Source organism: Nerophis ophidion, linkage group LG02 (genome assembly GCF_033978795.1).
Source record: "Nerophis ophidion isolate RoL-2023_Sa linkage group LG02, RoL_Noph_v1.0, whole genome shotgun sequence".
In the NCBI taxonomy this organism is placed as follows: domain Eukaryota; kingdom Metazoa; phylum Chordata; class Actinopteri; order Syngnathiformes; family Syngnathidae; genus Nerophis; species Nerophis ophidion.
This window is the reverse complement of record NC_084612.1, coordinates 56897259-56921930: the sequence shown is the minus strand read 5'-3', so window position 1 is coordinate 56921930 and position 24672 is coordinate 56897259. Positions and strand designations below refer to the sequence as shown.

Here is a 24672-nt window from a genome sequence, read left to right as displayed (position 1 = left end):
AAATAAAACTCAAAATTGTGCTCTAGCGCAATTTTTCAATAAAACACAGAAAAAACTGCTTCCGGGAAGAAACCACGGACAAAACTGCTTGTAACTTCCGGTAGGAATGTCGGAAAGACATGAAACAAAAACTTCTATGTAGGTCTCACTTAGACCTACATTTTAATAATTGACAGCTAGCAGAGAAAATAAACAGGAAGTTGGCAATTACCCCTTCAAAATAAAAGTTTTGTAAAAACCCGTCACCTTTTTCAAATCGACACTTCTCCCAGTGCGTTGGTCGTTTCGGCTTCAAACTCGCACAGGAGAGAGTTTGAACCCTTCTGATTAAAAGTATAGATCAAAGTTTTGATAAGTTCTCAGGTTTTGATTTTACGCGCCTTCAAAGAACCCCTGCGCAAATTTGCATAAAAATTTTCATTTTTGCCTCTTTGAGCTGTAATTTGACCCACTTAAAATGCTTCAAAACTCACCAAACTTGGCACACACATCAGGACTGGCAACAATTGCGAGTTAATGAAAAAACCAAACCCAAAAACTCAAAATTGTACTCTAGCGCCCCCTAGGAATACAACACAAACAATACCCTAATTTGACCCCCTTAACATGCTTCAAAATTCACCAAATTTGACACACACATCGGTATGGAGCGGCAGACCAACTTATTAGGTAACCAAACCCCAAAAATTAAAATTGCGCGCTAGCGCCCCCTAGGAAGAGACAAAAAACAGACTGCTTGTAACTTCCGTTGGGAATGTCGTAGAGACATGGAACAAAAACCTCTATGTAGATCAGACTTAGACCTACATTTCCAATGAAGCACTTCTATAGCAAAAATCAACAGGAAGTTGGCAAAAACCCCTTCAAAACAAAATTTTCGCAAAAAAGTCAATTTCTGCCTCTTTGAACTGAAATTTGACCCCCTTAAAATGCTTCAAAACTCACCAAACTTGCCACACACATCAGGACTGGCAAACATTGCGATCTAGTGAAAAAAACAAACCTTTAAACTCAAAATTGCGCTCTATTGCAATTTTTGAATAAAACACAGAAAAAACTGCTCCTAGGAAGAGGAAACAGATCAAACTGCTTGTAACTTCTGGTAGGAATGTCGGACAGACATGAAACGAAAACCTCAATGTAGGTCTCACTTGGACCTACACTTTGATAATTGGCATCTTTCAGTTAAAATCAACAGGAAGTTGGCAATTACCCCTTCAAAATAAAAGTTTTGTAAAAAGCCGTCACCTTTTTCCAGACAAAACTGCTTGTAACTTCCGTTAGGAATGTCGTAGGGACATGAAACAAAAACCTCTATGTAGGTCTGACTTAGACCTACATTTCCATTAAACACTTCTATACCTAAAATCAACAGGAAGTTGACAAAAACCCCTTCAAAACAAAATATTTGCAAAAAATGCCTTTTTTGCCTCTTTGAACTGATATTTGACCCCCTTAAAATGTTTCAAAGTGCCAGTTAAAGCTATACTATGCCAAGCGAAAGCCATTTATCAACAACATCCAGAAACACCAATCTGTAATTTGACCCCCTTAACATGCTTCAAAACTCACCAAATTTTACACACACATCAGGACTGGTGAAAATTGCCATCCAATAAAAAAACAAACCCCAAAAATGAAAATTGTGCTCTAGCTCCCCCTAGGAAAAATAACTGACAAAACTGCTTGTAAATTCTGTTAGGAATGTCATAGAGTGATGAAACAAAAACTTCTATGGAGGTCTGATTAAGATCGGGACTCGGGACACGGCGGCGGCGGCGGCGGCCAACGGCGGACCCGACCAACGCTGCTTGCAGCTTTAATTTGGGTTGTTCTTGTAAAACAGTGACATTTTTTGAGTAAAACTATGACTTTTGTCATCATTTTGCAAAGCGAAAATCCAATAATTATTATAATATTGCCAACATGTTTAAGTTTTCTTATAAAATTTTGACTTTTGTTGAGTAAAGCTACGACTCTTTTCATAAAGTTGCCAACATTTTAAGCTTTTCTCTTAAAATTGCGACTGTTATTGTGTAAAATTCCATTTTTTATCATAATATTGCACAAATGTTCAGTTTTTCTTGTGAAATGTTGACTTGCGTTGAGTAAAATGATGACTTTTATTATAATACTGCCAAAATTCTACGTTTTTCTTGTGAAATTCCAACAAATTTTTCACAACAAGCTTTTTTTGCATCGTAAGTATATATTATTAATGTTGTAATTACACATCTTTATGCTTTTAAAAGTGCCCCCCCTCTGGTCAACATATGAAATAACAAGTGTGTGTAAGAAATTGAAATGTGCCCCCTGTGGCCAAAATTAATATAAAAAAATGTATACAGACACATGTATAACTTCAAGTAGATAATGAAGATTAAAAAACAATTACAAACAAAAATTTCCCGCCAACAATTTTCTTACAATGTGTCGACTTTTTTCTTAGAAAATTGGGAACAATTTTTCATATTGGTAATATTGAAATATTTTCTCGTAAAATTATTTTTTTTAATGTAAAATTATAATTTTTTAATGTAAAATTATTACTTATTTATGTGAAATTACTACTTTTTTATGCAAAATGGTGACACTTGTCATACAAAATTCTGACTTTTATCACAATGTTGCCCATTTTTTGAGTAAAACTATGACTTTTGTCATCATTTTGCAAAGCGGAATTCCAATAATTATTATAATATTGACAACATGTTTAAGTTTTCTTATCAAATTTTGACTTTTGTTGAGTAAAGCTACGACTCTTTTCATAAAATTGTCAACATTTTAAGCTTCTCTCTTAAAATTGCGACTGTTATTGTGAAAAATTCCAACTTTTATTACAATATTGCACAAATGTTCAGTTTTTCTTGTAAAATGTTGACTTGTGTTGAGTAAAATGACGACTTTTACGATAATACTGCCAAAATTCTATGTTTTTCTTGTGAAATTGTGACTTTTTTCTTGTGAAATTCCAACAAATGTTTCACAACAAGCTTTTTTTGCATCGTAAGTATATATTATTAATGTTGTAAATACACATCTTTATTCTTTTAAAAGTGCTTCCCTCTGGTCAACATATGAAATAACAAGTGTGTGTAAGAAATTGAAATGCGCCCCCTGTGGGCAAAATTAATATAAAAAAATGTATACAGACACATGTATAACTTGAAGTAAATAATGAAGATTAAAAAACAATTACAAACAAAAAATTCTCCCAAAGATTTTTCTCACAATGTGTCAACTTTTTTATTATAAAATTGGGAACAATTTTTCATATTCTTTCTGTTTCGGTAATATTGTAATACTGCCAAAATTCTACATTTTTCTTTTGAAATTATGATTTTTTTCTTGTGAAATGCCAACACATTTTTCACAACAAGCTTTTTTTGCATCGTAAGTATATATAATATTGCCAACATGTTTAAATTTTCTTACAAAATTTTGACTTTTGTTGAGTAAAGCTATACGACTCTTTTCATAAAATTGCCAACATTTTAAGCTTTTCTCTTAAAATTGCGACTGTTATTGTGTAAAATTCCAACTTTTATCATAATATTGTAAAATGTTGACTTGCGTTGAGTAAAATGACGACTTTTATTATAATACTGCCAAAATTCTATGTTTTTCTTGTGAAATTGTGACTTTTTTCTTGCGAAATTCCAACTAATGTTTCACAACAAGCTTTTTTTGCATCGTAAGTATATATTATTAATGTTGTAAATACACTTTATGTATCTATAAAGGGTAGTCCTAAAGAGGTAGGCATTTTTCAGAGGCCTCAAGTAGGTAACACATACAAGAATTTGTGTGTGTGTGTGTGTGTGTGTGTGTGTGTGTGTGTGCGTGCGTGCGTGCGTGCGTGCGTGCGTGCGTGCGTGCGTGCGTGCGTGCGTGCGTGTGCGTGCGTGTGTGTCGCGAGGACTCACTCTGGCCTCATGAAATAGCCGAGTCGTTGGGCAGAAAGTAGATCAGGTATGATGGACAAATCAATTTTGATGGATGAAGCTGTGGTTTGTAAGCCAGCAGCTGGAACAAACGTCAGCAGATGATGAAGTCGACAGATATTTTGTTTCATTTTTTTCAAGATGGCTGACCCACAACAGCCAGAATCAAGCTATATGTATTGTTTCCTGTTTTTCCTATTTTCCTATTTCAAGTGACATATTTTTAAGGCATTTAAACAAAACTGGTGACTTGCCCACGGTGTTGAAACGGACAAGTGGTAGAAAAAGGATGGATGTATGGAACACTACTAAAATTTTACTGTCACAAAAAGCCTTTAATAGACTGGACCCTCACTATTATGTTAGATCCACTATGGACTGGACTCTCACACTATCATGTTAGGTCCACTATGGACTGGACCCTCACTATTATATTAGGTCCACTATGGACTGGTCTCTCACTATTATGTTAGATCCACTATGGACTGGACTCTCCCACTATTATGTTAGATCCACTATGGACTGGTCTGTCACTATTATGTTAGATCCACTATGGACTGGACTCTCACACTATTATGTGAGATCCACTATGGACTGGACTCTCACTATTATGTCAGCTCCACCATGGACTGGACTCTCACACTATTATGTTAGATCAACTATGGACTGGACACTCACACTATTATGTTAGATCCACTATGGACTGGACTCTCACACTAATATGTTAGATCCACTACGGACTGGACTCTCACTATTATGTTAGATCCACTATGGACTGGACTCTCCCACTATTATGTTAGATCCACTATGGACTGGACTCTCACACTATTATGCGAGATCCACTAAGGACTGGACTCTGACACTATTAACTAGATCCACTATGGACTGGTTTCTCACACTATTATGCTAGACCCACTCGACGTCCATTGCACCGGTCTCCCCTCGAGGGGGGTCCCACACATCTGCGGTCCTCTCCAAGGTTTCTCAAAGTCATTCACATTGACATCCCACTGGGTTGTGAGTTTTTCCTTGCCCTTATCTGGGATCTGAACTGAGGATGATGTTGTGGCTTTTGCAGCCCTTTGAGACACTTGTGATTTAGGGCTATATAAACAAACATTGATTGATTGATTGATTCTTCTCTCACAAATGAGCAGTATCATCATGAGTTTAAAAACTTAAACATAAAAACTAAAGTCACAAATGTTACTGTGATTTGTCATGATGTCTGTTATCATCACATCTCTATGCTGTAGTTTGTTTAATTGTACGATAACCGGGACAGTGGATCAAAAACCAGACAAAATCTTGATCCTTCCATCTATTTGTACCGCTTGTCCCATTAGGGGTTGCGGGGGGTTGCTGGATTCTATCTCAGCTGCATTGATTTCCATCTAAAACCAAATCATACAAAAAGTAGAGCGTACAAAAACCAAGGTACTCTTACTTGTACTCCTGAGCCAGACCCCTTTCCAATATGGGTTCAATTTCTTGTTCTATGGTTACCATTACGCTATTTCTCTCTGTCCTCGTTCTGTGGTTGCATCGTGGGGAAAAAAGTCAAAGACAAAGCAAAGGATGGAGTCCACTATTAAAAACACACAGAAACCAACAAAAACAAATGATTTATGACAAAACTGCACATGTTAAGGAATGGTAATTGTTTTCTGAAGTTGTTGCTTAGCAGAATTTGTAGGTCCAATAAAACAAACACAAAAAAAAATCCACACTTCTCTGAGAGACATAATGAAAAGAGATATTGGCTAGAAATAAATACTCGACTTGGGTTGTACGGTATACCGGTTCTAGTATAGTATTGCGGTACTAATGAATCAAAAACGGTACAATACTCTGTTTGAAAAGTACCGTCCATCCATCTTCTTCCGCTTAATCGAGGTTGGGTTGCGGGGGCAACAGCCTAAGCATGGAAGGCCACAAAAGTACCGGTTTGGCATTTTTTTTTTTACAGGCACCACGGCGCGTCGTCGTCACGTCGTGACATTGCTGGTTTTACATGTAAAGGAGCATGTTCGGCAGCGCACGCACACAGAGTACTTACAAGCAGACACAGTGCGTTGACAGAAAAGGGAGAACGGCTACATTTTGGCTTAAAAAGTAAAGATAAAGGTGACATTATAACACTTAAACGCCCTCAGGAAGAGGTGCTATAAGATTTGACTAGCTAGCGGCTACTTCTAAATAAGTAATCCTCACCTCCATGTCGACAAAGTAAGTTTCTTACAAGTAGCATTATCACTGGAGGATGAGGAATAGCTAAACATGCTTCACTACACACCGTAGCTCACCGGTGTCAAAATGTAAAGAAATCAATCAATCAATGTTTATTTATATAGCCCCAAATCACAAATGTCTCAAAGGACTGCACAAATCATTACGACTACAACATCCTCGGAAGAACCCACAAAAGGGCAAGGAAAACTCACACCCAGTGGGCAGGGAGAAATCACATCCAGTGGGACGCCAGTGACAAAGCTGACTATGGGAAACCTTGGAGAGGACTTCAGATGTGGGAAACCCCCCCCTCTAGGGGACCGAAAGCAATGGATGCCATGGGTGGATCTACACCTGACATCCACTGTAATGATACCAAGTACAGGAGCGTATCTAGTTGATACTACTATGATTGCATCGATATTTTTTAACACCACAAAATCTTATTTCGTTTTTTTTTTAATTCATATTATGTTTATAAAGTCAGGAAATCTGTCCCTGGACACATGAGGACTTTGAATACGACCATTGTATGATCCTGTAACTACTTGGTATCGGATCGATACCCAAATGTGTGGTATCATCCAACACTAATGTAAAGTATCAAAGAAGAGAAGAATAAGTGATTATTACATTTTAACAGAAGTGTAGATAGAACATGTTAGAACAGAAAATAAGCAGATATTAACAGTAAATGAACAAGTAGATTAATAATCCATTTTTACAGTTTGTCCCTCATAATGTTGACACAATAACAGGTAGATAAATGACACAATATGTTACTGCATATGTCAGCAGACTAATTAGGAGCCTTTGTTTGTTTACTTACTACTAAAAGACAAGATGTCTAGTATGTTCACTATTTTATTTAAGGACTAAATTGTAATAATAAACATATTTTTAATGTAGGCCAAATTTTTTTTGTTAAAATAAAGACAAAAATGCAATTTTTTTGTGGTCTCCTTTAACCGGTACCGCTACCAAAATATTGGTATGGACACAACTCTATACTTTATTCATTAATTCCATATTCTTTAATGGATTATGTGTGTTTTTTCCCCAGGGTGCTTTAGGTCCTTCCGGTCCTCAGGGTTTGGGCGGCCAGCGTGGAATTGTGGGTCTTCCTGGACAGCGAGGTGAACGAGGTTTCCCCGGCCTGCCTGGACCTTCTGTGAGTACTTGGAAAAAATTACTTCTTTAATGTAATCGATTGCATTATCAATATTTCAAAGCACCACTTTATTCTTATGACTATAAAAAAAGCTGATGGCTACATATAATAATCATGCAGACTTATGGTGGTTACAACCACAGGCATCGAAAGCTGCTATGTGCATATGTACAGTGGTGGTCAAAAGTTTACATACACTTGTAAAAAACATAATATCAAGGCTGTCTTGAGTTTCTAATAATTTCTACAACGCTTATTTTTTTGTGATAGAGTGATTGGAGCACATACTTGTTGGTCACAAATAACATTCATAAAGTTTGCTTCTTTTATAAATTTACCATGGCTCTACTAAAAATGTGAGCAAATCTGCTGGGTCAAAAGTATACGTAAATCTTACATATCCCTCGGCAAGTTTCACTGCAATAAGGCGCTTTTGGTAGCCATCTACAAGCTTCTGGTTGGATTTTTGACCACTCCTCTTGACAAAATTGGTGCAGTTCAGCTAAATGTGTTGCTTTTCTGACATGGACTTGTTTCTTCAGCATTGTCCACACGTTTAAGTCAGGACTTTGGGAATGCCATTCTAAAACCTTCATTCTAGCCTGATTTAGCCATTCCTTTACCACTTTTGACGTGTGTTTGGGGTCATTGTCCTGTTGCAACACCCAGCTGCGCCCAAGACCCAACTACCAGGCTGATGATTTTAGCTTGTCCTGAAGAATTTGGACGTAATCCTCCTTTTTCCTTGTCCCATCTACTCTTTGTAAAGCACAAGTTCCATTGGCAGCAAAACAGGCCCAGAGCATAATACTACCACCACCATGCTTGATGGTAGTTTGGTGTTCCTGGGATTAAAAGCCACACCTTTTCTCCTCCAAACATATTGCTGGGTATTGTGGCCAAACAGCTCAATTTTTGTTTCATCTGACATCAGATGGACAAAGATAAGAGCTTCTGGAGCAGGGGTCGGGAACCTTTTTGGCTGAGAGAGGCATGAAAGCCAAATATTTTAAAATGCATTTCCGTAAGAGCCATATAACATTATTAACAGTGAATACAACTGTCAGGTTCAAACACTGATGACATTTATTAAACAGACAAGAAGCAAGGAATTAAACAGAGACAGGAATCAATTTAGCTCTATGAGGAGAGAAACCCGTAGACCTGTACACTTGTCACTTGTACAATTCTACGCCTCCTCGTTCATTTGGACTTTCCCAGATTACAACAACTAAATGTGTGCTTTGCCTATTCTTTTTAATGACATTGTTATTCTGAAGTTAGCTATACTCTTGAACATTAATGCGACTTCTTGAACAGGTGCATTAGAAACGGACAGATGGATTAAAATGCATGAGAATGTTTTATATTTTGAAGAATACTTTTAACACTGTGACTACCAGCGGAATTATTAATTACGTATCGTGTTAAACAACGTCAGTTAATATTTATATGAGAGCCAGATGCGGTCATCAAAAGAGCCCCATCAGGCTCAAGAGCCATAGGTTCCCTACCCCTGTTCTGGAGAAAAGTTCTGTGGTCAGATGAAACAAAAATGGAGCTGTTTGGCCATAGTACCCAGCAATATGTTTGGAGGAGGAAAATGTGAGGCCTTTAATCCCAGTAACACCAAGCGTTGTATTATTGGAAACTCAAGACAGCCGTGACATTATGTTCTTTACAAGTGTATGTAAAAATATGTACATACAGCTAGCCTAAATAGCATGTTAGCATTGATTTGCTTGCATTCAAGCACTAACCAAATATGCCTGATTAGCACTCCAACAAGTCAATAATCCAATCCAATCCAATCCACTTTATTTATATAGCACATTTAAACAACAATAACGTTTCCAAAGTGCTGCACAGCCATGTTAAAAACAATTGTAAAAAAAAATATCAAAACAAAATAAATTTAAAAAAAAATAATAATAAAAAAAAAAAAATATATATATATATATATATACATATTATGCTCCACCAATGACTGAATAAAAACAAAAAATAAATAAATATAAAACCAAAAAAAAACAACATAAAAACAAATATGATTAAAAACTATTTTAAAAGGTAAAATCAATTAAAACAGTAAAATAGAAATCAAAGTGTATAAAAAACACAGAGGACAACAGAGAACAGAGGACCACACAACTCACGTAGTGTTAAAAGCCAAAAAATAAAAGTGGGTCTTAAGACGAGACTTAAAACACTCCACTGTGGAAGCAGTTTGAACATGGAGGGGCAGAGTGTTCCAGAGCTTAGGGCCGACCACAGAGAAGGCCCTGTCTCCCCTGTTCTTAAGTCTGGTCTTGGGCTCCACGAGCTGGAACTGGCTCTCGGACCTCAGAGCGCGCGCAGGAATGTAAATTTGGATAAGGTCCGAGATATATTGAGGTGCCAGTCCATGTAAAGATTTAAAAACGAACAGCAATGTTTTAAAATCAATTCTAAAATGAACAGGGAGCCGGTGCAAACTCTGAAGAATTGGGGTTATATGCTGGCGTTTCCTGGCTCCTGTTAAAAGTCGTGCTGCCGCATTATGGACTAACTGCAACCGGGAGAGAGATTTTTGGCTAATGCCAGCATAAAGTGCATTGCAGTAGTCCAGGCGACTTGAAATAAAAGCATGCACGACTTGTTCAAAAAGGTTAAAAGATAAAAACGGTTTAACCTTTACTAAAAGACGAAGGTGATAAAAACACGATTTTAAAATGCCATTTGTCTAGTTTAAAATCGCTGCCTATAGTGACGCCAAGGCTGGCGTCACTATAGACATCAACAAAGCCCACCTTTGTGCATTCACGCACAGCATAAAACATTTGGTGGACAAAATGAGACAAAGGAGTGGAAGATTTTACATGTAAACAAACTGTTGCGTCACAGTCCACACTATGGTGAGTCCAAGAACCGCTAAAATGAGTAGGACAACACGATTTTCACCAAATAGTGTCATCAGTGAAGCATACACACAAACATATCAAACAGTTCTAACAATTGGGAAGGTTTGTGTCATGTTTTTTGTCAAACAAAAAACATACTAAAACAAAAATATTATTTTTTTCCCCTATCTTTTTCCATTATTCAAAAATGCTCCAGAGAGCCACTAGGGCGGCTCTTTTGTGCCGCCCTAGTGCACTGAATTCAAATAGTGATAGTTATGTTTATTTACTCATATTCATTTTCATGCTGGTAATTTTTGCACTTTTAAGTTTCAACTCAATGTGTCTTTTAGAGGCTAAAATGTCCTAGCTTCGATTAATGTCCGTGGTTGCTGGGAATGTTCTTAGAATTTGTCCACGAGGAGCAAGTCTGTGCAATAAAAATCTTTAGTAACGCCGCCGTGATTTCTATCTACAGCCGTCATTTCACTGCCTGCATAATGTTACGTTGTCATGGTGACCAGCGGGTGGCCAGTCATATGTGAAACATGTGACCACGTGGAGGCATTCACTTGGTCATTGGAGTCGATCGTTGCCTGTCATCGTTCATCTCGTAACTAAAAATAAATATTTGTAATCAGAACAATATCGTTAATAAAATAAACATTTCACTTCAGATAACTGTAATTTTTTTTTTTAAATGTTTATTTTACATCAAAAAATTATAATTATTACAGTAAACATTTCACATTAGACAACTATTTCTCTTAAAATAAAAATTTCAGATAACCAGAATTATTTTTTTTTAATTAATTTTACATAAGGTAACTATAAAAGGAAATTAGCAAAATATTTGTTAAAGTAAACATTTTACATCAGATAACTATAGTGATTTATTAGAAATAAACATTTTAAATCCATAATTATTTAAAAAAAAACATTTTACATCAGATATCATTAATTATGAAATAAGACATTTTACAACAATGATTATTGAAACAAACATTTTGCATCGGTCTGCTGTAACGATGGAAAAATTTATATTTTACATCTAATAACTACAATTATAAAAAATTAAATGTTTACATCCGATTAATATAATTATTAAAAATAAACATTTTATATTTTGTCAATATGATGATTAAAACTAATTGTAATTATTTTGGTTATAATCATTTTACATCAAAACACTATATATTACAATAAACATTTCACATTCAATAACTATGATTATTTTAAAAAATAAATTTTATATCAGATAACTATAACTTTTAAAATAAACATTTTACATCAGATAACTATAGTAATTTATTAGAAATAAACATTTTAAATCTATAATTATTTAAAAAAAAAACATTTTACATCAGATATCATTAATTATGAAATAAGACATTTTACAACAATAATTATTGAAACAAACATTTTGCATCGGTCTGCTGTAATGATGGAAAAATTAATATTTTACATCTAATAACTACAATTATAAAAAATTAAATGTTTACATCCGAATAATATAATTATTAAAAATAAACATTTTATATTTTGTCAATATGATGATTAAAACTAATTGTAATTATTTTGGTTATAATCATTTTACATCAAAACACTATATATTACAATAAACATTTCACATTCAATAACTATGATTATTTAAAAAAATAAATTTTATATCATCCATCCATCCATCCATCATCTTCCGCTTATCCGAGGTCGGCTCGCGGGGGCAACAGCCTAAGCAGGGAAACCCAGACTTCCCTCTCCCCAGCCACTTCGTCTAGCTCTTCCCGGGGGATCCCGAGGCGTTCCCAGGCCAGCCGGGAGACATAGTCTTCCCAACGTGTCCTGGGTCTTCCCCGTGGCCTCCTACCGGTTGGACGTGCCCTAAACACCTCCCTAGGGAGGCGTTCGGGTGGCATCCTGACCAGATGCCCGAACCATCTCATCTGGCTCCTCTCGATTTTATATCAGATAACTATAAATTTTAAACTAAACATTTTACATCAGATACTTAGAATTGATAAATATAATTATTAAGAAAAATGTTTACCCTGGATAACAATAATTTCTATTAAAAAAAAAACACTGGATAACTATAATCATTATACAAATATTTTACATCAGATACCCATAATTTCAAAAATAAACATTTTTAAATCGTAGAACTATGATTATTTAAAATAAAACATTTTACATCAGATTAAAAAAAAAAATAAAGTTTACAGATAGCTATAATTATTTTTAAAAATTAAAAATTTTGCAAAAGATAACTATAATTAATTCAAAAAAACATTTTACATCAGATAACATTAATTATGAAATGAGACATTTTACAACAATGATTATTGAAACATAAACATTTTACATCAGTCTACTGTAATGATGAAAAATATTAGAATTTTACATTTAATAACAAACATTATTTAAAAAATAAGTGTTTACATCTGATAACTATAATTATTAAAAATAAACACTTTATATTTTGTCAATATGATTACCAAAAATATTAACATTTTACATCAGATAACTTGAATTACCCCCCCCCCCCCAAAAAAAATATGACTTTTTATTTAAAATGATAAAGGTACATTTATAAGGTTTATTTTATAATATAAAATACAAAAATATATAATATGTAATATGATTTACACTTATTTTACTGCAATTTCGTTTTGTAACTTTACATTAAAAAAACATACATTATTATTAACAAGGCTTTAAATAGATGGTAAATAAATGGTCAATTTAAACTATACATATACTTGTATATGTATTGTTTATGTAGAAAAGTATATGTATGTGTATATGTACAAGTGTATGTATGTGTATGTATATATGTATATAAAAAAAAGAATGAATTACAATTCATTCTTTTTTTTTTTTTAATGGACATTTTAAGCTTTATTAAAATAGCATCAGCTAAAACTTGAATTATTTCCGCCGCCACCTTTGTCACATTCAGTGCGTCACTGAAAGACAAACCTTTATCAGCTCAGAGAGGTGAGTCACCTCCTCCTCTTCCTCACAGGGTGAGCCTGGAAAGCAAGGTGCTCCTGGTGGGGGCGGAGACCGCGGACCCCCCGGACCGGTTGGACCACCCGGACTCACTGGACCTTCAGGAGAGCCAGGCAGAGAGGTCAGTAAAAGAGCAGCACGCAGCAGGCGGAGGCCATTAAAAGTCGTCATGTGACTCAATGCTGCGTCATGTGACAGGGCAACGCTGGATCTGATGGACCTCCTGGTAGAGACGGTTCTCCTGGAATCAAGGTAAGACATTTTCTTCAAAATCTCAAATTATAGTATTTTCCGACATTTGAAATAGTGTATTGGAATGTATACAAGTATGTGCAGTTATATGTGTAAATGTACAAGAGTATGTATACATGTATATGTGTATATGTACAACAGTATGTATACAAGTATATGTATATGTTCATATGTACAAGTGTATGTAGAATAGTATATGTATGCGTATATGTACAAGTGTATGTATGTGTATGTATATATATATATGTACAAGTGTATGTATATATGTGTATGTACGAGAGTATGTATAAACGTATATGTGTATGTATGTATATATGTATATGGGTAGATGTACAAGTGTTTGGATCAAAGTATTTGTATGTATATATGTGTGTGTATATGTACAAGAGTATGTATACAAGTATATGTATGTATATATGTATATGTACAAGTGTATAAAGAAAATTATATGTATGTATATATGTGTATGTATATATGTGTATGTGTATATGTACAAGAGTATGTATACAAGTATATGTATATGTGTATATGTACAAGTGTATGTAGAAAAGTATATGTATGTATATATGTATATGTACAAGTGTATGTAGAAAAGCATATGTATGTATATATGTATATGTGTATATGTACAAGAGTATGTATTCAAGTGTATATATATATATATGTATGTATATATGTAAATGTGTATATGTACAAGTGTATGTATAAAAGTATATGTATGTATATATGTATATGTACAAGAGCATGTATACAAGTATATGTATACAAGTATATGTATAGGTATGAATATATTTATCTGTGTATAGTACAAGTGTGTGTATAAAACTATATGTATGTATATGTGTATCTGTACAAGAGTATGTATACAAGTATATGTCTATGTGTATATGTACAAGTGTATGTAGAAAAGTATATGTTTATATATATTTATATGTGAATATGTACAAGTGTATGTATGTGTATATATATATATATATATATATATATATATATATATATATATATATGTACAAGTGTATGTATGAAAGTACATGTATGTATATATGTATAAGTGTGTATGTACAAGTGTATGTTTGTGAATTTATATGTGTATATGTACAAGTGTATGTATGAAAGTATATGTATGTATATGTGTATATGTTTATATGAACAAGTGTATGAATAGAAGTATATGTATGTATATAAGTGTATATGTACAATTGTATGGATACAAATATATGTATATTTATGTGTATATGTATATAAGTACAAATGTATGTATAAAAGTATATGTATGTATAATTACAAGTGTATGTATATGTATGTATATATGTATATGTACAAGTGTATTTATTGAAGTATATGTATGTATATACTGTATGTATATGTGTATATGTACAACAGTATGTATACAAGTATATGTATATGTATGTATATATGTGTATATGTACAAGTGTATGTAGACAAGTATATGTATGTATATATGTATGTGTGTCTATGTACAAGAGTATGTATACACGCATATGTGTATGTATGTTTATATGTGTGTGTGTGTTTATACAAAAGTATGTATTCAAGTATATGTATGTATATATGTATATGTGTATGTGTGCAAGTGTACGTGTATATGTGTTTATGTACAAGAGTGTGTATACAAGTATATGTATATGTGTATATGTACAAGTGTATGTAGAAAAAGTACATGTATGTATATATGTATATGTGTATATGGACAAGAGTATGTATACAAGTATATGTATATGTATGTATATGTGTATACGTACAAGTGTATGTATAGAAGTATATGTATGTATATACTGTATGTATATGTGTATATGTACAACAGTATGTATTTTACCGTTACATGAGAAAACCTTGATACTTTAGCAACACTGGCATAGCCATGTTAGCTCCATGCTAACATTGCGCTCACTGTTTAACAGCAACTTCATGTTTGGTTAGTTTATTTGCGGAAGAAAAAACAAATAATTAAAATAATACATCGGTAGCTGACTGGCAGATAATCGACAGTCCTCCAGGTTGCATTTTAAGATGTGTAGTGGAGCCCAAGACGAGAGTATTGACGTATCATTGACATTAAATGTTACCATTTGTCAATAAATGTGATTAATTAGCGTGCTTGTTTATGTGTCCTAAGGGTGACCGTGGTAACACAGGTCCTGTTGGTGCCCCCGGTGCTCCAGGAGCCCCTGGTGCCTCCGGCCCAGTTGGTCCTACTGGAAAACAAGGAGACCGAGGAGAGGCTGTAAGTTCAGCACCCGATGAAAAAGGTTAACGTTACAAAAAACAACCAACTCAGCACATCTGGTTCTTCCTCCACAGGGGGCACAAGGACCTGCTGGGTCTCCTGGACCTGCTGGAGCCAGAGGAATGCCCGTATGATGACTACTGTTTTGTTTTATTTTGAAATTATTTATATTTTTTTTTATTAGTGCCTATAATTATGTTTACTTTTTACATTCAATGTTATTGTTCTATTTATTTAATCTAAATTTGTATTCATTCATGAGGCATTTGTCTTTTTCCCAGGGACCCCAAGGACCCCGGGGGGATAAGGGTGAGGGCGGAGAGTCCGGTGAGAGAGGACAGAAGGGACACCGAGGTTTCACCGGTCTTCAGGGTCTTCCCGGACCTCCAGTAAGTACCCATTGTCCAATACCCTTATAATTACGATGGTGTGTAAAGAGGTGGTGTGTTGTGTTCTAGGGTCAATCTGGGGACCAGGGTGCTACTGGACCTTCTGGACCTTCTGGACAAAGAGTGAGGACACACTAACAATTCTCTCAATCTTGATAAAAGCTTGTGGTTAAAACCAGTTTCATCACAGGGACCACCAGGACCTATTGGACCAGCTGGAAAGGACGGTTCAAACGGTCTGCCCGGACCCATCGGACCCCCTGGACCACGTGGTCGCGGTGGAGATACCGGTCCCTCTGTGAGTACGACGAGAAAGAACTTAAAATATAACTAGAAGAGGTCATTCCTGGAGGATTAGTGTGTGAATGAAATTCTGACAAAATGAATGTAAGAATAGTTCCAATGTTGGAATGGTTTGAATAGGTTGAAAAATGTGGGAATTGTGCAACTTGGAAAAACTTCCCATTTATTTCAATGAGAACTTCCTGGAATTTTGGGAAAAACTGGATTTTTAAAAACTTGATTATCAGCATAAATGTCCTGGTTGAGCTGAATTGTTTGGTATTGGAATTGTTTAAATCGGTCAAGAAATGTTGAGTTAGTAACAGTTTTTAATTAAGAATTTTCCTGGAATTTTGGGAAAAACTGGATTTTTTTTTTTTTATTATTAGCATCATGAATGTCCTGAATGAGCTGAATTGTTTGGTGTTGGAATTTTTTAAATTGAACAAGAAATGTTGAATTAGTAACAGTTTTTAATTGAGAATTTTCCTGGAATTTTGGGAAAAACTGGATTTAAAAAAAAAATGATTAGCAGCATGAATGTCCTGAAAGAGCTGAATCTTTTGGTGTTGGAATTGTTTAATTTGAACAAGAAATGTTGAATTAGTAACAGTTTTTAATTAAGAATTTTCCTGGAATTTCGGGAAAAACTAGATTTAAAAAAAAAATTATTAGCAGCATGAATATCCTGAATGAGCTGAATTGTTTGGTGTTGGAATTGTTTAAATTGAACAATCCATCCATCCATTTTCTACGGCTTATTCCCTTTCGGGGTCGCGGGGGGCGCTGGCGCCTATCTCAGCTACAATTGGGCGGAAGGCGGGGTACACCCTGGACAAGTCGCCACCTCATCGCAGTAAATTGAACAAGATATGTTGAATTAGTAACAGTTTTTAATTGAGAATTTTCCTGGAATTTTGGGGAAAACTGGATTAAAAAAAAAAAGATTAGCAGCATGAATGTCCTGAATGAGCTGAATTTTTTGGTGTTGGAATTGTTTAAATCGGTCAAAAAATTTTGAATTAGTTACAGTTTTTAATTGAGAATTTCCTGGAATTTGGGGAAAAACTGTATTTTTACAAAAAAGATTATCAGTATGAAGGTCCTGAATGAGCTGAATTGTTTGGCTTGAAATTAATTAAATCGGTCAAGAAATTTTGAATTGGCAACAGTTTTTAATTGACGATTTCCTGGAATTTTGGGTAAAACTGGATTAAAATAGAAAATTATTAGCAGCATGAATGTCCTGAATGAGCTGAATTGGTTGGTGTTGGAATTGTTTAAATCGGTGAATAAATGTTGAATTAGTAACAGTTTTTAATTGAGAATTTCCTGGAATTTAGGGAAAACCGGGAATTTTTGTAGTTCCTTACCTGTTTTTTGTCCTGAATATGAGGAGTGTTTTGGCGATGGAACGGTTGAAATGGGTTGAAAAATGTGAACGGAGTAGTCGGACTTCAGGGTGGAAATAGGTTGCCCAAAAACGGGAATTCCTGGAAATGTGTTGAACGTGGAAAAATGGTAGTTTAGTCCAAGATGAGTTGAATGTGTTAAAGGTTTGAATTGGTTGAAGAATGTGGTGATTGTGGAAGTTTGAAAAATGGCCAATTTATTTTGAATGGGTAAAGTGCAAAAAGAAATAATAATTTTAATAATGGGAAATCCAGGATTTTTTTTTTTTAATTGTTGAAGTAGAGCACACAATTTCCAACAGGCTGAATATTTTGAAGTTGGAACAGTTTGAATCAGATGAAAAATGTAGGAATTGTGGAACTTTGATTTCAATTGGGAATTTCAGAAAAAATTGGGAATTTTGGAAAAAGGAAGAATTTCTTTAAAAATGGTAACAAATAAAAAAACATTTTTTTAAACTTAAATGGTCTAAATGAGTTGAAATGGTTGGTGTTTATTTTTTTCAAATCGGTGGAGTAACTTTGAAGTAGTAAAATGTCAAATTGAGAAAGGTTAATACAGAATTCCTGGAATTTCGGGAGAACCAGGAATTTTTTCAGTTTAAAAAAATGTTTAGTTTTTTTTTTTTAATTAAGAGGAATTTTTTGAAGGTGGAACGGTTGAAATGCGTTGAAAAATCTGGAAGGAGTAGTCGCCAGAAAAAAGGGTGGAAATAGGGGTTCGGAAAAGCAGAAAATCCTGGAATTTTTTTGAACATGGAAAAACGATAGTTTGAATTTTCAGAATTGTGGAATGTGTTGAAGGTGGAATGGTTTGAATAGTTTGAAACAAGTGGAAATGGTGAAAATAAAAAATAAAAAGTCCCGGAAAACCTGGCATTCTGGGAAAATTTTCCAGCTCAAAAAACAACTTTGTTTTTGTCCTGATTAAGAGAAATGTTTTGACAGTGGAACGGTTGAAATGCATTGAAAAATCTGGAAGGAGTAGTCGCCAGGAAAAAAGGGTGGAAATAGGGCTTTGGAAAAGCAGAAATTCTGGAAAATCCTGGAATTTTGGGGAAATTGGAAAAATGATAGTTTGAATTCTCAGAATGGTGGAATGGTTTTAATTGGTTGAAACGTGGAAATGGTGAAAGTTTGAAAATATGTCCCGGAAAACCTGGTATTCTGTGAAAAGCTGGAATTCTTTTAAACTTGGAAGAATGATAGTTTGAATTTCCAGAATAGTGGAATAGTTTGAATCGATTGAAACACGTGAAAATGGTGTAAGTTTAAAAAATGGCCAATTCATTTTGAATGGGAAAGATGTCCAGGAAAATCTAGAATTCTGGGAAATTTGGGAATTTTGGGAATTTGACAAGGGACAGGCCGTGATTCCCGAATAGTCTGAACAGTTTGAAGTTGAAATGGTTTGAATTGGGTGAAAAATGTGGAAGGTAGAGCACGCTGGAGAAGAAGAATGAGTTGAAGAATGGATGAATTTAAGTGTAGAAAAGCATATATGTGAATGTTTTGGAGCATTCACACAATAAGAAATGAATTAAGTAACAAGCTGGATGCCCTCTTGACCATCAGGGTCCTCCTGGAAACCCCGGACTCCCCGGTCCACCCGGCCCCCCCGGCCCCGGCATCGACATGTCCGCTTTCGCCGGCTTGGGTCAGACAGAGAAGTCCCCCGATCCTCTCCGGTACATGAGAGCCGACCAGGCCTCCGGAAACCTGCGGCAGCACGACGCCGAGGTGGACGCCACGCTCAAATCCCTCAACAACCAGATCGAGAACATCCGCAGCCCGGAAGGTTCCAAGAAGAACCCGGCTCGCACCTGTCGGGACCTCAAGCTCTGCCATCCTGACTGGAAGAGCGGTGAGTGGCAGTTAGCATTTAGCAACTGCGGTCGTGGTCCAAAGTTTACATACACTTTTAAAGAACATAAAGTCATGGCTGTCTTGAGTTTCCAATCATTTCTACAACTCTTATTTTTTTGTGATAGAATGATTGGAGCACATACTTGTTGGTCACAAAAAACATCCATGAAGTTTGCTTCTTTTATGAATTTATTACGGGTCTACTGAGCAAATCAAAAGTATACATACAGCAATGTTAATATTTGGTATTTTGGTAGCCACCCCCAAGCTTCTGCTTGAATTTTTGACCACTCCTCTTGACAAAATTGGTGCAGTTCAGCTAAATGTGTTGGTTTTCTGACATGGACTTGTTTCTTCAGCATTGTCCACATGTTTAAGTCAGGACGTTTTTATGAAGGCCACTCTAAAACCTTCATTCTAGTCTGATATAGCCATTCCTTTACCACTTTTGATGTTTGTTTGGGGTCATTGTCCTGTTGGAACACCCAACTGCGCCCAAGATCCAACCTCCGGGCTGATGATTTTAGATTTTCCTGAAGAATTTGGAGGTAATCCTAATTTTTTATTGTCCCATTTACTCTCTATAAAGCACCAGTTCCATTAGCAGCAAAACAGGCCCAGAGCATAATACTACCACCACCATGATTGACGGTAGGTGTGGTGTTCCTGGGTTTAAAGGCATCACCTTTTCTTGTCCAAACATATTGCTGGGGATTGTGGCCAAACAGCTCCATTTTTGTTTCATCTGACCAATGAACTTTCCTCCAGAAGGTCTTATCTTTGTCTAAGTGATGCCAGATGAAACAAAAATTATTTCCAATTCTTTCCCACCACTGTATACGTAGGTCAAGCGATCCATGAGGGCCCCGTGTTCCGTAGGGACCTCGTTTTGCGTGAAAAAGTGCAATAGTGTAGACTGTTTTTTTGGGGCGACAAAACTTGGATCAAATTAAATTAGGGTTTGAATAAAAAATTCTAAAAATGGTTTAAAATAAATAAAAATGTTTAAAAATGTTTTGTAAATGGTATTAAAATATTCTTTAGCCCAAAACACCGAATACTCTGACCATCAATATAAGCTCATCTTTACATCAGAATCAGAATCAGAATCAGACATACTTTATTAATCCCCGAGGGGAAATTAAAATTTTCAGCACAATCCCATTCAAGATCAGACAAACATTACAGGGAGACAGAACAGGATCGCTGACGGGTTTGCCAACTTCCGGCGCCCCTTACAAAAAAGGTGAGATACAGGTAAACAAGTGGGGGGAATGGGGAAAAAAAATAAAAGATTAAAATAAAATAAAATAATATTTAAAAAATCCTGGGCCCCTGGAGAGGGGGTCCAGACTGAGGCCTTAAGGGGGAAAAAAACAGCTCATAGCCATATTACACATCCCTCATACATGTATGTAAGAGGGAAACATCAAACATCAAAGAAGACAAAGGACATGAAAGACATGAAAACATCCATTTTAATATTTTTTTTTTTCTTTGCTTCCTGTTCTCTTCAAATATTCATGCCGACTTTTCACATTCTGTCAGGAAGCCATGATGGTGGACGACACCATCAAGAAAAAAATACCACCAAGCATGGTGGTGGTAGTATTATGCACTGGGCCTGTTTTGCTGCCAATGGAACTGGTGCTTTACAGAGAGTAAATGGGACAATGAAAAAGGAGCATTACCTCCAAATTCTTTAGCCCAGAGGTTGGATTTTGGGCCCAGTTGGGTGTTCCAACAGGACAATGACCCCAAACACATCAAAAGTGGTAAAGGAATGGCTAAGTCAGGCTACAACAGTGGTTCTTAACCTGGGTTCGAACGAACCCGAAAGGTTCGGCGAGTCGTACTCAGGGGTTCGGGACACACCAGACTCATCGTGTAAATAAAAACTTCTCCCTATCCGCAAATTATGGTGTGGGCTTTGCTTCTTACCAGTCCCACTGACATACACTTCACAGGAGCCAAGCATGCAGTTTTTAACAACATTTTTAATGCTTATAGATTTTCTCAAAGTCTTTCTCCCACAGAACGTGACTTCTCAGTTACGTCCGTATCCTCTCTACTCCCTGCTCTCGGCCGCTCACTGTCAGCTGTGTCTTGCCGTCAGCATTGATTGATTGATTGATACTTTTATTAGTAGATTGCACAGTTCAGTATTTTTTCCGTACAATTGACCACTAAATGGTGACACCCGAATAAGTTTTTCAACTTGTTTAAGTCGGGGTCCATCCGATTGTGCTCGTCCTCCGCACCATAGACAGAGGCAGTGACCTTTGCTCCTGCAGGCGCGCTGGCCACACCTCCCTCCCCCAAACAATGTTCCCTCTAATTTTCCATATGCGTGAGCTAACGCAAAAACTGCATGAGCATTCAGTGGAGGACATATGAGCAACGTCAGATGGGCACACTGTGGCCACACCAGCACCACACCTGTCCCAACCCTGACTAAATACCAAGTTGTTTTATTATTATAATCAAATGACAGCAGTCATTTCCATGGGATATTTTTGTAATATAACATTTTGTTTTTCATTAGATGTCTGTCTGGATGTCTGGATTTGTACTCCTTTCCGATATCGCATTTAGTTCGCACTAAAACATTTACATGTTGCACAATGAGATGTAAACCGGGATCATGTGTACATTCCTGTAACTTTCTGTTCGCAAAATATATATTTATTAGGATGTCTTTAATCTAATAACATCATTTCATAATCAATATTTATAAATCAATATTGAATTAAGAAAAAAAAACATTTTATTTTTCACTAAAGAAGGGTTCGGTGAATGCGCATATGGAACTTGTGGGGTTCGGTACCTCCAACAAGGTTAAGAACCACTGGGGTAGAATGAAGGTTTTAGAATGGCCTCCATAAAAAGTCCTGACGTAAACGTGTGGACAATGCTCAAGAAACAAGTCCATGTCAGAAAACCAACAAATTTAGCTGAATTGCACCAATTTTGTCAAGAGGAGTGGTCAAAAATTTAAGCAAAAGCTTGTGGATGGCAACAAAAAGCGCCTTATTGCAGTGAAACTTTCCAAGGGACATGTAAACAAATATTAACATTGCTGTATGTATACTTTTGATTTGCTCATATTTTCAGTAGACCCATAGTAAATTCATAAAAGAAGCAAACTTCATGAATGTTTTTTCTGACCAACAAGTATGTGCTCCAATCACTCTATCACAAAAAAGTCAGGGTTGTAGAAATGATTGGAAATTCAAGACAGCCATGACAATATGTTCTTTACAAACTTTTGACCACGACTGTAGCTACGGTGGGAAGGGGATTCATACGGCCCCATTCGTTATGGTCTACCTGACACATGAAACGTGACAAATTAGGGTGTGCACTATCCACTTTAGTGTGGTGATGATGTTAAAATGCGAGATTCACCCAAAAATGGGGCCATGTACTGTAAATCCCTTCTGTACTGTAGCTGGTCCCCCTTTCTTACCCATGTGGTCTCCCACAGGAGAGTACTGGATCGACCCCAACCAGGGCTGCACCGTGGACGCCATCAAGGTCTTCTGCAACATGGAGACGGGCGAGTCCTGTGTCCGCCCTAAACCTTCCAGCATTCCTCGCAAGAACTGGTGGTTCAGCAAGAGCAAGGACCGCAAACACGTTTGGTTTGGAGAGACCATGAATGGAGGATTCCACGTAAGTCAACAACACCCGGACTATTATTCTGTGTTTGTCGCTCCTGTCTTACATATAGAGAAGAATAATTGACTTACACTTTGTAGTAGATTCCTAAAAACAGCAGACTTTAACTTTGACTTTAACACTTCTGTCATTTAGAAAATATTTGACTAGCTTTTTTTTCAATGTGTTCCAAAATATGCAGTCCTAATGTCATATAGAAGATCTTTGACGTAACATTTTTTTGTAACTACAAGAGGAGGGGGATTTATACATCCAAAATATGCAGATGAGTCCTGTTATATAGAGGATCTTTGACTAACATTTTTCTAAGCTACAAAGAGAAAGGGTTTTATATGTCCAAAATATGCAGCCCTCTTGTCATATAGAGGATATTTGACTACATTTTTTGCAGCTACAAGAGGAAAGGGAATTTATACATCCAACGTATGCAGAGTCCTCTTCTCATGTAGAGGATCCTTGACTAGCATTTTTTGCAGCTACAAGAGGAAGGGGATATATATATCCAAAATATGCAGATGACTCTTGTCATATAGGGGATCTTTGACTAGCATTTTTTGAAGCTACAAGAGGAAGGAGATTTATATATCCAAAATATGCAGTGTACTCTTGTCATATAAATGGTCTTTGACCAGCATTTTGTAGTAGATTCCTAAAAACAGCGAAACACTTCTGTCATTTAGAAAATCTTTGACTAACTTTTTTTTTACAGTGTGTTTCAAAATATGCAGAGTCCTCTTGACTTATTATTTTTTGCAACTACAAGAGGAACGGGGTTTACATATCCAAAATATGCAGAGTACTCTTGTCATATAGAGGTTCTTTGACTTAACATTTTTTGCAGCTACAAGAGGGAGGGGATTTATATATCCAAAATATGCAGAGTCCTTTTGTCAAATAGAGGATCTTTGACTAGCATTTTTAAGCTACAAAGTGAATCGGTTGTATGTGTCCACAATATACAGAGAAGTCTTGTCATATAGAGGATCTTTGACTCAAATTTTGTGCAGCTACTAGAGGAAAGGGATGAATGTATCCAAAATATGCAGAGTCATTTTGTCAAATAGAGGATCTTTGACTAACATTTTTAAGCTACAAAGTGAATCGGTTTTATATGTCCAAAATATGCAAAGTACTCTTGTCATATATAGGATCTTTGACTAAATTTTTTTGCAGCTACTAGAGGAAAGGGATTTATGTATCCAAAATATCCAGAGTACTCTTGTCATATAGAGGATCTTTGAGTGACATTTTTTGCAGCTACAAGAGGAAGGGGATTTATATATCCAAAATATGCAGAGGACTAT

The 24672-nt window shown here is 35.8% G+C and overlaps 1 protein-coding gene across 2 annotated transcripts in view; it reads left to right on the top strand.

Annotated features, from left to right (window-relative positions):
- Positions 1–24672, top strand: part of col2a1b (collagen, type II, alpha 1b) — a 152354-nt gene that overhangs the window by 124172 nt on the left and 3510 nt on the right. For both annotated transcript variants that reach the window (XM_061887092.1, XM_061887084.1), the window contains 10 exons: positions 7240–7347; positions 13252–13359; positions 13437–13490; positions 15628–15735; positions 15813–15866; positions 16020–16127; positions 16197–16250; positions 16318–16425; positions 19397–19685; positions 23175–23362. In XM_061887092.1, the coding sequence (XP_061743076.1) occupies positions 7240–7347; positions 13252–13359; positions 13437–13490; positions 15628–15735; positions 15813–15866; positions 16020–16127; positions 16197–16250; positions 16318–16425; positions 19397–19685; positions 23175–23362 (1179 nt within the window). The remainder of the gene's footprint in view (positions 1–7239; positions 7348–13251; positions 13360–13436; positions 13491–15627; positions 15736–15812; positions 15867–16019; positions 16128–16196; positions 16251–16317; positions 16426–19396; positions 19686–23174; positions 23363–24672) is intronic.